General features: G+C 38.0%; 1 protein-coding gene across 39 annotated transcripts in view; it reads left to right on the forward strand.

Moving 5' to 3' along the window:
• Positions 1-13,822, forward strand: part of CCDC158 (coiled-coil domain containing 158) — a 108,949-nt gene that overhangs the window by 78,571 nt on the left and 16,556 nt on the right. For 20 of the 39 annotated variants that reach the window (XM_054682960.1, XM_054682964.2, XM_054682959.2 and 17 more), the window contains 3 exons: positions 9,259-9,404; positions 10,937-10,996; positions 12,025-12,084. In XM_054682960.1, the coding sequence (XP_054538935.1) occupies positions 9,259-9,404; positions 10,937-10,996; positions 12,025-12,084 (266 nt within the window). Of the gene's footprint in view, positions 1-9,258; positions 9,462-10,936; positions 10,997-12,024; positions 12,085-13,822 lie in introns of all 39 variants that reach the window. The other 19 variants (XM_054682953.1, XM_054682968.2, XM_054682952.2 and 16 more) reach the window with 2 other exon arrangements.

The raw sequence follows: 13,822 nt of genomic DNA on the forward strand, positions 1-13,822 counted from the left end.
AATGCTTGGTGACCCTTGGATGTCCATTCATATTTAAGACTGAGGCCCTAAAAAGCTATCCAAAGCTTTATGTAAGGTTGTCAGGGCTTTTCAACTGGTAGATGGTTAGGTATTGCTTTTTTATTGAAGGACCCAAAAATTTTCTATAGGTCTTTATTCTTGGGCTGATCAGTTTCCCTAAAGAGGGATCTCTTATTCCTGACTTATAGGTATAAATCTGTCAGAATTCTGTGACGTGAGTGGGAGAGGAAGTCTAGGGTAACTATTAACATATATCTATGTAGTCTCACTTAATACTCATATTTAACATTTGCAACCTTACTCCGGCTATACAAGATAGATATCTCTATGGAGTCCAAAGTCCTTTGGTTCAACCTTACCCAAAGATTAAGCCTCTAAATTCATTTAGGGGGAAAGAATGAGTGATCACCTGAGTATATGGAGACAGCTTCTGGGATTCTAACAGCTTCTCCTATAGACTTAGCCAATCCTCCAATTTTGCTGCCCTGTTTCTTACCCTGGACTTTGAAATACATGAGACTTCCAATTCGTGAGCCTTCCTGGAATACTCAGAGGCATGGTAGCTTGCTTCACATTGGCAGCTTCTGTGCAGGTACTGTAAGTTTTAACTTCATTTTGCTAAATTAATTATGAATTATCCATATGCTTGCCATCTCCCAAAATTTTGTTAGCATTACTAATCTATTATTATCTGTCCTTTCCTCTTTACCCTTCTTAATTCCTTTAGTGTCATTTTAGTGGGGCTTAGGATAGTACAGAAATTAATGCCAAGTTTATAAGCAGAATATTACTGTTTACATTGTTCTACATTGCCCCTTCATTTATTATTTATCTTTATTTTAGTCTCTTTATTTTACAATTCTAATAATAGCTTAGATTTACTGAAAACTCCTTTGCCAAGCACAGTGCAAAGTACTTTGGAGATTAGTTCATTTCCCACAACTACTTAACATGAGGTAAGTGCTATTACTATACCTGTTTTACAGACAGGGGAAATGAGGCTTGAAGAAGCTAAGTGACTTACACATGGTTTACGCAGCAAAAAGACACTTGAGTCTGGGCACTGTGGTTAATGCTTGAAATTCCAACACTTTGTAGGGACTGAGGCTGGAGGGTTGCTTGAGACCAGGAGTTTGAGACCAGTCTGGGCACAGTAGTGAGACCTCGTCTCTACAAAAAATAAAAAAAATTATTCAGACATGTTGGCATTTGCTTGTAGTCCTAGTCAGGAGGCCGAGGCAGAAGGATTGCTTGAATCCATGAGTACAAGGTTGCAGTGCCTGGGCAGCAGAGTAGGACTCTCTCTCTCTCAAAAAAAAAATAATAATAATAGTAATAATTTCGGCAAGACTTATCCAGACAGCCTGAGTCCAGAACTTATGTCCTTAATTATTATACTGTACTGTTTCTCTACATTATACAGCTGATTGATGTTTATAAAAATAATTTTAAGTTGATGATGTAAATAGATACCCTATATGAACGATTATTGTATTTCATTAGTCTTTGTGAATGAGGATCATAGAGTTTTAAAGATTCAAAGGCAGTTGAAATTATCCAGGTGATTTTCTTGTGTTAAAAGTAAGAAAGTAGGAAAACCAGAAAAGTAATGTTATGTGATTTGGCCCAAACTCAAACACCTAGAACATGTTATTACTGTATCTTTGTGTGTGTACACACGTACACATATACATACATATACACATATATATAACTGATAGTTTGATATAGGAGCATTTTAGATTAATATTTCAAATACTGGCTATTTTAACATAAGAAATAAAATATATCTAGGATGATAGAATTGATTTTGGTTGTGTATCAGATTCTATTCCTATGCACTACAATTTGTTACTGCTGTGCTTGATCTTTGCCAATGAAATATACATGATGTGGGCAAGATTTTTAGCAATGCTTCATAACTTTTTTCCTGTTTCCTGTCCATCTATTCCTAATATATTATGTAAATGGTATACTTATATTCCATTTTTATTACAATGTTCTAAAAGGAATATAAATATAAGAGATGAGTTTGGGGCAGACATTCTCAAAATAGAATGGTTGAATTCAAGCCGAATGAGATCAAGCTGTTATTTTTAGCTTTTTCATTTATCTTCTATCTTTGGAGAATGGAGACAGAACTGGTTGAGGAGTACACTCTCCCTAGGCCTCACTTATCTTACATCATGACTGATGACTCATAAGTTTGCCTGTAATAGACTTAAGGCCATTAGAAAAAACAGTATTGGAGAAGATAGAAGTACATTAAAGATATAATTTATGAAAAATTTTAAAAACAAGTCTAACATAAAATGATTTCAGAGTCAATGTTTTCAGAGTCACAATGTAATAGGAAACTAACCAAACCACAAAATAAACCTTAAGCTTAACAACTTAATGTATATGCTTGTATTCTTCCTATAGCACAAAAAGCTGTACAAGTTTTACCCTGCAAATATATGTGCCCTAGAAATAGCCTTAATGTGTCTCCTAAGGCAGCAGTTCCCAACCTTTTTGGCACCAGTGACCAGTTTCATGAAAGACAGTTTTTCCATGGAACAGGTTGAGGCGGGGGATGATTTGGGGATGATTTAAGTGCATTACATTTATTGTGCACTTTATTTCTATTATTATTACACTGTAATATATAATGAAATAATTATACAACTCACCATATTGTGGAATCAGTGGGGTCCCTGAGCTTGTTTTCCTGCAACTAGATGGTCCCATCTGGAGGTGATGGGAGACAGTGACACCCGAAGGGTGTTGCTTATGTCCAGTCTACTCCCTAATCTCATCTGGTTGCTGTCACTGCAGAAAACACTGCTTCACAAAGATAGGATGTTGGAAATGGAAGCAGGCTTTTCCATGCTTTTGTGGCAATCTCAGGATATTCTGCCTTGACTTTAATCCAGAATATAGGGAGATTTGAAGTTGTCTCAAACATACTTTTAAGGCCACTGTCATTTGCAATCTCAAGAAGCTGATCCTCTTCTAGCATGGACAAAGCCAGTGCACCTGGTTTATTCACAAATGGGTGACGGATCCATTCCTTCCCAGTTTGGGGGCCTTTTGTGGTTGGGAAGTAATGCTTAAACTCTTTTGAAAGCTGAGATAGGTGATCATGCACTAGCTGGGAGAAAGGAGGCCCTGGCACAGCCTCTTTCAAAATCTCTGATAATTTTGACACATGTCAGAAATCCCAATGTTAACTCATTGCTCCCATAATTCCAGTTTGACTTTGAATGCAGCCCCTTTATCTGCCAACTTGAACATAGTTGTTGTTCTCCCCTGAAGTGATAGATTGAGTTTGTTGAGCAAGTTGAATATGTCACACAAGTAAGCAAGTTTTGTGACCCACTCTGTGTCACTGAAATGTGCTGCCAGTGGTGACTTTTTCTAAAAGAAATCTCTGGAGTGGCTCTCATAACCCAAAAACTCTGGTCAGTGATCTACCTTTAGAAAGCCATCTCACTTCTGTGTATAAGAGAAGACGTGTATGCTGTGGGTGTATCTCCTCGCAGAGCTGTGTGAAAAGATGAGTTAAAGGCATGTACTTTAGTGTGGTTAATAATTTTAATCACATCCTGCAAAACATTGTTAAGTTCAGGTGACATTTTTCAGCTAGCCAGCATCTCTCTATGGAAGACACAGTGCATAAACTCACATTCAAAATCGACCTCTTTGACCAGAGCAGTGAAACCAGAAAGCTGTCCAGTCATGGCAACCGCTCTGTCCATGCATATACCAACACAAAATGACCAGTTTCCCTGATATGTAAACATTCAAAGACTTGAATAGTTCTGCAGCTGTGGTGTTGGTTGGCAGTAAAAGCACACATAACATGTGCTCCTGCACATCCTCCTGAAAAATATACAGCACAAAACAAGCATTGTTGCCTTGTTGTTAACATCAATAGACTTGTCAATTTGGATTGTGTACCATGGTGATTCATTAACCCTCTCTAACAATTGTGCCTCACTATTCTCTGCTATTTCATCTGTATGTCTAGTTATGGTGCTAGCTGAAAGAGGAACACATGTCACCTTTTGAACTGCAGCTTCTCCTAAAAGTTCACGACAAATGTATGTAGCAGCAGGCAGGATCAGCTCTTCACCAATAGTAAGGGGCTTCTTCACTTTCTCAATACAGTTAGCCACTAAGAATGATGCTCTCGGTGCAGACATATTTGGCGAAATGGTGGCATTCAATAATTGCTTCTGTTCTTCATGTTCACGGTTTTTTTTCTTTTGAAAAACTCCAAAGGCTTGTCTTTTAATGCATGGTCCTTTGTCTCCATGTGACAAAGCAGTTTTGAAGGTTTCATGGTTTCATTGGATAGCTGGTCACCACATATTATAAAAAGAGGGCCTCGAAAATTTGAATCGTCTATTGCAATGAACCGGTAATTTAAGTAGGACTCTTGGTATTTTCTTTTAAATGCAGCTTTCTTTTCAATGCAGCTTTCTTTTCTTTGGCAGTCTTAGAGCCTTCTGCTGTCTCATCATTGGGTCTTTCCCCCTTTTCAAAGAAGCTTTCCAGTGATGATTGTTTTTATCCATTTTGGCTAGGGTTCTCTTGTGGGCTTACCAAAACTGACTGAGACAAGTGTGCAGTGCAGGAAAGAGGTACAGGCAAAGTGGTAAATCAAATAATGGGCAGGACACACATGGACAAAAATCAGTGTCTAGTTCTGACTTAAACCCTGCCACCAGGTGCAGCTGTACAGTTGAAGTACATCAACTCACTTACCACTATAAAACCAGCCACCAGATGCAGCTTAATTGTTACTTGCCACATACTGATAGGGTTTTGATAAGTCTGTGAGTAATTGATTTATTATGGTCTTTGTGCAGTCAACCCTCTCTGCTAATGTTTTTCATTTTGTTTTTGTTTTTTTGAGACAGAGTCTCTCTCTGTTGCTCAGGCTGGAATGCGGTGGCACGATCTTGGCCCACCACAACCTCTGCCTCCCAGGTTCAAGCGATTCTTCTGCCTCAGGCCCCCGAGTAGCTGGGACTACAGGCATACATGCTACCATGCCCAGCTAATTTTTGTATTTTTAGTAGAGACAGGGTTTTGCTATGTTGGCCAGGCTGGTCTCAAACTCCTGACCTCATGATCTGCCCACCTTGGCCTCCCAAAGTGCTGGGATTACAGGCGTGAGCCACTGCGCCCGGCTTTTGCTAATGTTAATCTGTATTTGCAGCCACTCCCCAGCACTAGCATCACTGCCTTAGCTCCACCTCAGATCATCAGGCATTAGATTCCCATAAGGAGTGTGCAACCTAGATCTCCTGCATATGCAGTTCACAAGAGGGTTCGCACTCCTATGAGAATCTAATGCCACCCCTGATCTGACAGGAGGCGGAGCTCAGGTGGTAATGTGAGTGATGGGGAGCAGCTATAAAGACAGATGAAGCTTCACTCACTCTCCCATCACTCACCTCCTGCTGTGTGGCCCCATTCCTCACAGACCATGGGCCAGTACCGGTCCAGGGTTTGGGGACCCTTGTTCTAAGGATCAAAGGACTGGGGTAGGGGAGAGCAGGATCCTTTGTTGGGCTCTGCTAACTTCAGGAAGAGCATGTGTTTATTTCTTTACAAGCCTGATAAGAGTTATATGAAACTATATTTTAGAACCATTTCCTAGCTATTTTCTTCTTTTTTTTTTTCCTTGAGATGGAGTTTTGCTCTTGTTGCCCAGGCTGGAGTGCCATGGCACGATCTCGGCTCACTGCAACCTCTGCCTCCCAGGTTCAAGCGATTCTCCTGCTTCAGCCTCCTAAGTAGCTGGGATTACAGGCGTGCACTACCACATCCAGCTAATTGTTTGTATTTTTAGTAAAGACGGGGTTTCACCATGTTGGCCAGGCTGGTCTCGAGCTCCTGACCTAGGTGATCCACCCGCCTTGGCCTCCCGGAGTGCTAGGACTACAGGCATGAGCCACCACACCCAGCAGTGCTATTTTCTAATTTTAAAGAGTGTATTTTGCTCATTTTATAAATCAAGGTATATTTCCTATGAATTAACCAATGAAGTATTTAACATGAATTAATAAAATCATTATAAGCTATGCAAACATTAAAAAGAAAGATTGATAATTTTGACTAAATAAAATTTAAATCGGCCAGGCATGGTGGTTCACATGGGAGCACTTTGGGAGGCCAAGGCGGGCAGATTGCTTGAGCCCAGGAATTGGACACCAGCCTGGCCAACATGGCAAAACCCCATCTCTCCAAAAAATACAAAAAAACCCAAAAATAGCCAGGTGTGGTGACGTGCACCTATAGTCCCAGCTACTCAGGAGACTGAGGCAGAATGATCAATTGAGCCTGAGAGGTCAAGGCGGCAGTGATCCGTGACCGCATCACTGCACTCCAGTTTGGGTGAAAGAATGAGACTCTGTCTCAGAGGAAAAAAAAAGACATTTCTATTGTTGTAGTGAATACCCAAAAATACAAGGTATAGGACACAGAAGAGGAAGCTTATTAAGAACTTCTGGAAAAGACATAAGGATTCTCAGTTGACTGCCTGCTCAGTCTCAGTCGGCGTTATTGTGTGGCAACCAAAAAAGGTTTCAACGATAGCATCTGGATCAAGCAAGGGGGACAGTTCTCTGCTCTGCTCAGAATTTTCCTGAGAACATTTAGCTTGAGGTGTGTGTCGGGAAGTAAGGAGGGGGTATATGAGTGTAGGATAAAATAAGTATCATTTTTACAAGGTTATGTTATGCTTGTTTCTTATGACCCTAGGTGTTAGAACTGTGACCAGGGTTGGAAGGCGTATGGGTATGCAGGGAAGCTTTTCTTTAAAAGATTTGAAGCTATACAAAAATTAAACTGCCTTCCTTGATCTTTGGTGATCAAGCAAAGGCCAGATAAGCATATTACTAGAATGCCATAGAGAGAATTCTTCATCACTTTTGATATGGGAGTTGGACTAGAACCAAATGATTTTCAGAACGCCTCCAGCCTTGATATTTTTGTGGTTTTATACCCAAGCAAAGTATGGCTTATATGTAATGGAATATATAAAGACAATGATGATCAAATCAAGTCCTTGCCTCTGTGGAGCTTACATTTTCATTGGAGGAGCAACACACATAGAAGTTTGAAAGGTAAGTATTGGGATAAAGTCAATAAAAGAATGTCATAGGACTGATTATAATTAATTTCTAAGTGAATGGTAAATTGAATGTTTTTTTTTTTTTTTTTTTTTTTTGAGACAGAGTCTCACTCTGTCCACCAGGCTGGAGTGCAATGGCACAATCTCGGCTCACTGCAAGCTCCGCCTCCCGGGTTCATGCCATTCTCCTGCCTCAGCCTCCCAAGTAGCTGGGACTACAGGTGCCTGCCACCATGCCCGGCTAATTTTTTGTATTTTTAGTAGAGATGGGGTTTCACCATGTTAGCCAGGATGGTCTCAATCTCCTGACCTCGTGATCTGCCCGCCTTGGCCTCCCAAAGTGCTGGGATTACAGGTGTGAGCCACCGTGCCCTGCCAATTGAATGCTTTTTCAAACCTCATGTCGGCCAGCACAGTGGCTCACGCCTGTAATCCCAGCACTTTGGGAAACCAAGATGCGTGGATCACCTGAGTCTAGGAGTTTGAGATCATCCAGGGCAACATGGCAAAACTCCATTCTACAAAAAAGTTAGCTGGTCATGCTGGTGCAGGCCTGTAGTCCTCAGCTACGGGGGTGCTGAGGCAGGAGGATTGCTTGAGACTGGGAGATGGAAGTTGCGGTAAACTGAGATCATGTCACTGCACTCCAGCCTAGGTGACAGAGTGGGACTCTGTCTCAAAAAACAAAACAAAACAAAAAAACCTTATGTATTGTACAGCATCAGTCACTCTCAAAGAACCTAGGTGCCACAATGACAGGGGAGAACAACATATTTATATATGTTTATGGGTTTTACATTGCTCATTTATAATAAATGTCAATGGCTCAAAAATTTTAACAATAATTGCCAAAGCTTATTTGATAAACTTTCTGGTGGGCAGAAGATGGGAAGATAAGAAGTCCAGGTTATAACTAAGGTGAGTGAATATTGCCATAGAATAAGTTTTTCTTTATTAACTTTATGAGGTTTTATTCCATATTGGGTATTATGCATATTAGCGTGAGGGCAAGAACAAAACCAGTGTTTCGTAAAATTGGATCATCTTTTTAGAGACAAATGTTTTTATTCACAATTGACAAAGTGATTCACATCCTTATATTTTTAAGCAAATGAAGTCAAATTTAATAATTGAGTGGAGTCTAATTTATGAAACTTTAGACTGACTCATCATGACAATTTCCAGGTAAGATAGCCATCAGTAAACTGGAAAGACATACTTAGCACACATTCAGTGAGTTGGAACTCTCATATCTTCAGCTGGATATTATATTGGTTTATTAGTGGAGTTGAGAAGAGGAGAATATCAGGATTATATTATACCAGTAACATCAGCTCTTCGTTGGCATAAACCCTAGAAAATTAAAGCCCAATGAATAAAAAATCTGCAGTGTTCATCCCTCAGCAGCCAATCTGTGTGACAGGTGTAACTTTTCAGTGAGATGGACTCCTTCAGCTAGAATAGCTCAAGAATAGCCTGAGTCTACCTGCTCACCAGTGCACTCTGATCATTTGGTTTCCCCTCTTGATGTGCCTATTGAAAATGTCAGTATTCCTTATTATATTATAAATATTTATTGGGGTACACTATCAATCTGAAAATCTCATGTTATTCTTAAACACCAACTAACACAGTTTGAAAATATTGGATGTTTCTTTCCTCATCAGTAAGATGTGGGGAGTAGATTAACTCATCTCTAAAGAGCTCCTTAATTCTCAGGTTTTGTTGCTTTATCAAATTAGTTTAGCTTTAAACAAAGTATTGAAAGTTATTTTGTCCAGGTGTACTTGAAAATATTTAATGACATAGTAAGGATGTTCATACTACATTGTTAAAATTTTAAAACAAAAGTAGTTTAAAAATAAATGTAATTAGTTTGGCCCCATATGTGTATATGTGTCCATGCACATATAAATTAGATATAGTACTCTATTGATTATTTCCTGGTTATTATTGATTATCTCTGTGTAATAAGCTTGTGGGTGATTTTTTTGTTTTCCTCTTCTTGCTTTTCCATAATTTCTGTTTACCAGTTGCATTAATTTTGTGATAGGAGATAGCATAGAAATCTGAAAAAATAAGTGTCTTTGTAAATTGTTTTAACTCAGCACTCTACAAAAGCTAACACACTGAAGGAAGATCCAACAAGGGACCTGAAACAGCTTCTCCAAGAGTTGAGAAGCATGATCAATGAGGAGCCAGCTGTGTCTCTGAGCAAGACAGAGGAAGATGGAAGAACATCTCTGGGAGCCTTGTATGTGGCTGTGTAAGGCTGTGTGCACACAGAATGGGAAAGCTCATCTCTTGAATGGTTTGCCATTGAGTTATTCACATGTTACTCTCTGGGAGGGTGAGGTTTAAATGACTTTAAAAGGTATCTGAAGTTACTACCACAGAAAATAATATGAAAATGGAGGAGTTAAGCAAATGTAAAACAACTTGACACTAAGAGAAAACAATACAGTCATTCTATTCAGAAAATACCCAGTGCAAGGTGTCACCCAAAGTTATGTTTGTAAATTTTAATTCTCAAAAGACTTTATATCCATAGTCTTATTGATTGAGACAAGGCAGAGCAGGGTTTATTTATCCCATTTTGTAAATGGGAAAAACACATCTCAAAAGGTCGACGTGTCTGCAGCCACAAGTTCAATGGTGGAGATAAAACTAGAACCTTGAGAACTATATACTCTCCAAGTAGGAGATAATAGAAAATACTTCGTTTTCTCTGTATTCATGCCAATGACTTGATTTGATTATATCATATTAGTAAAAGATTAGATCCAGAAAGAATTCAGCCAGTTCACCAGCCCTTCTTTGCACATAGCTACAGACATTTAATGGGAGTCTCCTATTCTTTCAGAGAGTGGGTTTTACTTTTTTGTGTTATCATTTAGCTTAGCTTAGCTTAAAGCATTTTAATATGGTATATATATTTTAGTGTTATAATAGCCCATTATTGTAATATTCATTTTCCGATTATATGACAAATACCTAAAAGTAATACTTCCTGAAATAATACCTATATATAAATAATCTCCAGTTTCTTATGATGTCCAATTCGTATTTACCTGAGGTAGCAAAATATTAGCTGAGTTTATCTAATTGTTAATTATTAGTAATAATAGTAAAACATTAGTAACAGTCCAGTTACCTTAGCATAACATTACATTATCTGAAGCACATAATGTCAGAAATGTCCCACTAGCCACTCCAACGAACATTTTCATTTTCAGAGCACTTTCATTTTTGTCATAACTATAATATGCCTTCCAAACCAGGGCAGTATTATTACACTTATTTGACAGATTTGTAAACTTAGGCGTAGATTGACATGCCTCCTCCTATGAAGCAGAGGAAAAGCCAGAAGTAAAAGTTACAGACCCTTGCTCCCAGCACTGATTATTCTGAGGGATTACCAGGACTTCCCTGATCAGCTTCCACCACTCCAGCCACTAATGATGGGCTTGGACGCTATTGGACTGTATTGAACGTGAATATATTTGATCCCTACCTTTAGAGAGTTTATGTTAATTTGCTATAATCCTATAAATGACCTTGTCACTAAAGCCTAAACTCAGCGTAAAGCTTTTAAGAATTCATGGGAGGAAAGCATTTCTCTGTCGATGAACTCCAGAGCCCTTTGCAAAATTTGCTTGGAGGCCTAAAATCTACAGCTGTCACTAAAAGAAAAATTGAATATATGTAAGCAATTGATTAGTCTAAAAAAGACATGGATGAAATTGTGCTTTATATGATTAACTGAGAGTTATATTTTCTATGCAGAGAGGATAGGGTAAGAGATTGCATTACTGAATCCAGCCTGAGATCAGACATGTGCCATAGGTAAGAAGAATCTGAGATTCTGAATCAAATTAATTGTCCAAATATTTTATATGTGGCCTTGTAATTTGAGAAGTCTGTTTGGACATAAGTTTACGTGACACTTAATGGGCATATTGGGTTCGTTGTTTAACTGACTTTAAGAAAGATTTCAGTGAAATGTACTGAAGTAATTTAGTTTCTAGAAATCAACTCAATAGACATTTTTTCTTTAAAATTTGCTGATGTTTATCCATATGAAGCTATTATTATGGTATGCCATATCAAAAATGGAAGACTTTTTCTACATTTACACATATTTACAATGGCTTACATAACTTTTGAGAAAAGGATGATTCAGAAGGAAACTGTAAAAACTTCAATTTAGGACTATAAGCACCTTACTGAAAACCATCCTATTTTCATCAATAATTGAATAGCTGAATTCTTAAATGAAAAATTTTAAAAGTGCAAAGAAATGAAATCCATAACTCCAAATAAGACCATAATCAAAGACAGCTTTCAAAAATTGACTTTAGCCAAAAAAGAAAAAAGGCTAATGTTAATTCATTATTTATCGTACTTTAACACACTATAGCTATTACTTGAAAATCTTCAGTAGCTCCTCACTGCCTACTGCATTAAGTACATGTCCCTCAGTCTGACATTGAAGAATCTCCCAGAGTGGTCACACGAATCTCTCTTGTGACCACTCTGCTTTCACTCCTGTATTATCCTCTAATCAAACCAGACTCCTCCTGATTCCCAAAAGTTCATTTATTTTTGTCTTCAAGCTTTTTCTCCATTCTGTTTCCTCCACCTGGAAGAGCCAATGACCCATTCTCACTCTTTTGAATCCATATCTATCTAAAAGTAATGTTGAGAGAAGCAATTTTATCATTAAGTTAATGTTTATGATTTATTTATCCAGCTGTCAGATGATATCATTTCACCCTACATAAGAATACATTATTTTTCTCACAAACTTTTGTTATATTGGTAAGGAAATAACATTATTTAAACTGTGATTCCTCCCATCCCTCTACCAACAGAAGCAACAACTCGTTGAGGGACTCCACTGAAGGAAGCAAATCAAGTGAAACTCTTAGTAGGTAGGAAATACCAGCCCCCATTTTCAAAATGTCCCTTTTACAACTGTTCATTATTAATTCAAAAGATCTTTACCTGTCTGTAATGTGCCATGCACTGCAGTAGACCCTTAGAATATAGTGAGCAAGACAGATATGGGCTCTGTCCTCAAGTTGCTTACAATCGTGAAGTCTGTCTTTTGACAGACTGCCTGGAAAAACTTATTTTTGTCTTTTCTGTTTTCACCACCTAAATAGAGATATCCGAGCCCTCTCTATATATTAACAATTATGAATGTGAATTCTACTGTTAAGATCTAGTTAGAATAGGGGCTAATTCATTGCTGTATCTTCAGTACCAATCATAATGACTGCCACCTAGTAGCCATTCAGTAAATATTTGTTTAGTGAATGGATTAAGATAGTATTATAAATATTTTCATACTGTCTCTGCTGCCTGATCAAAATACAGTGAATTTGAATCTTTCTAAACACAGTTGTCCCTTGGTATCCATGGGGGATTTGTTCCAGGACCCCTGCAGAGACTAAAATTTACAGATGCTCAAGTCCCTTATATAAAATGGCATAGTATTTGCATATGACCTACACACATCTTCCCATATTCTTTAAACCATTCTTAGATTACTTATAATACCTAATATGATGTAAATGCTATGTAAATAGTTGTTATATTGTATAGTTTAGGGAATAATGACAAGAAAAAAGGCCTGTACATGTTCAGTATAGATGCAACCATCTTTTTTTTCCCCAAGTATTTTCAATTCACATTTGGTTGAATCTGTGATTGCAGAACCCATGGATGCAGACTAGCCAAGTGTAAATCTTTCTTGTAGCCTAAAAGAAATGTTGTTTTTATTTCCTTCTCACCTGGGTATATGATACTACATCATACCTATTAATAACCACAACTATCAACTCCATATGTTTTATTCTTATATTTTTATTCTTAATAAAAATTCTTATTTTCCAGTTGATTTAGACTTGTCTCATTAGTCTAATCTCATGTATGAGGGAAACATTATTTTCCCTTAGAAATGAAGACTCAGATTGCATAGCAACTTGTCAAAGTCATACTGCTTGAAAACAGTGGAGCTCAGGTTTGAACTCAGGTTTAGCTGGCTCCTGAGCCCGTGTTTATGACCACTGCTTACTGCCTCTGAGTACCCACACTGAGCTACTGGGGTTGGAGCCCAGTCCTAGGCATGGGACAAATAGAAGCTACTTCCCTGAGATAATTAAAGCTCTGCAGTAGAGTTTCTTCATGACTAGAAAAATCTGCTTCTTTCAGCAATGAAAGTACTGTAATACTTCTTTATTCTGAAATTATGAAAAATAACTTTTTCTTTATTATGAAAAACAACTATATGCTCCAAAACGTCATTGAGAAAACATGTTTTACATTTCAGTAACTGGGTTAAGAAAATACAGCTAGATTCTCATATCTGCGTATGCATTTAATCTGTTGTGATTAAATGCGTATCAACTATCATGGAGCTTCTGGAGAACTCCACTGTACACTTGTGAGAGACTGAAAGTTATAAAGCAAATAACAACCTGATATCATAATGAAAGTAGTTTTGACCTCACAAACCTCCTGAAAGGGAACCACTTTGAGAACTGCTGCCATAATATTCTCATATTGGTACCCAACTCACAGAGAACTATGTAGTTTACTTCAACTTATATGTCTTATAGTTTTGTACACTGATACTACTAATGTTATGAGTTGTTGTTGTCATTG

The sequence above is a fragment of the Pan troglodytes genome, chromosome 3, assembly GCF_028858775.2.
Source record: "Pan troglodytes isolate AG18354 chromosome 3, NHGRI_mPanTro3-v2.0_pri, whole genome shotgun sequence".
NCBI classification, from domain to species: domain Eukaryota; kingdom Metazoa; phylum Chordata; class Mammalia; order Primates; family Hominidae; genus Pan; species Pan troglodytes.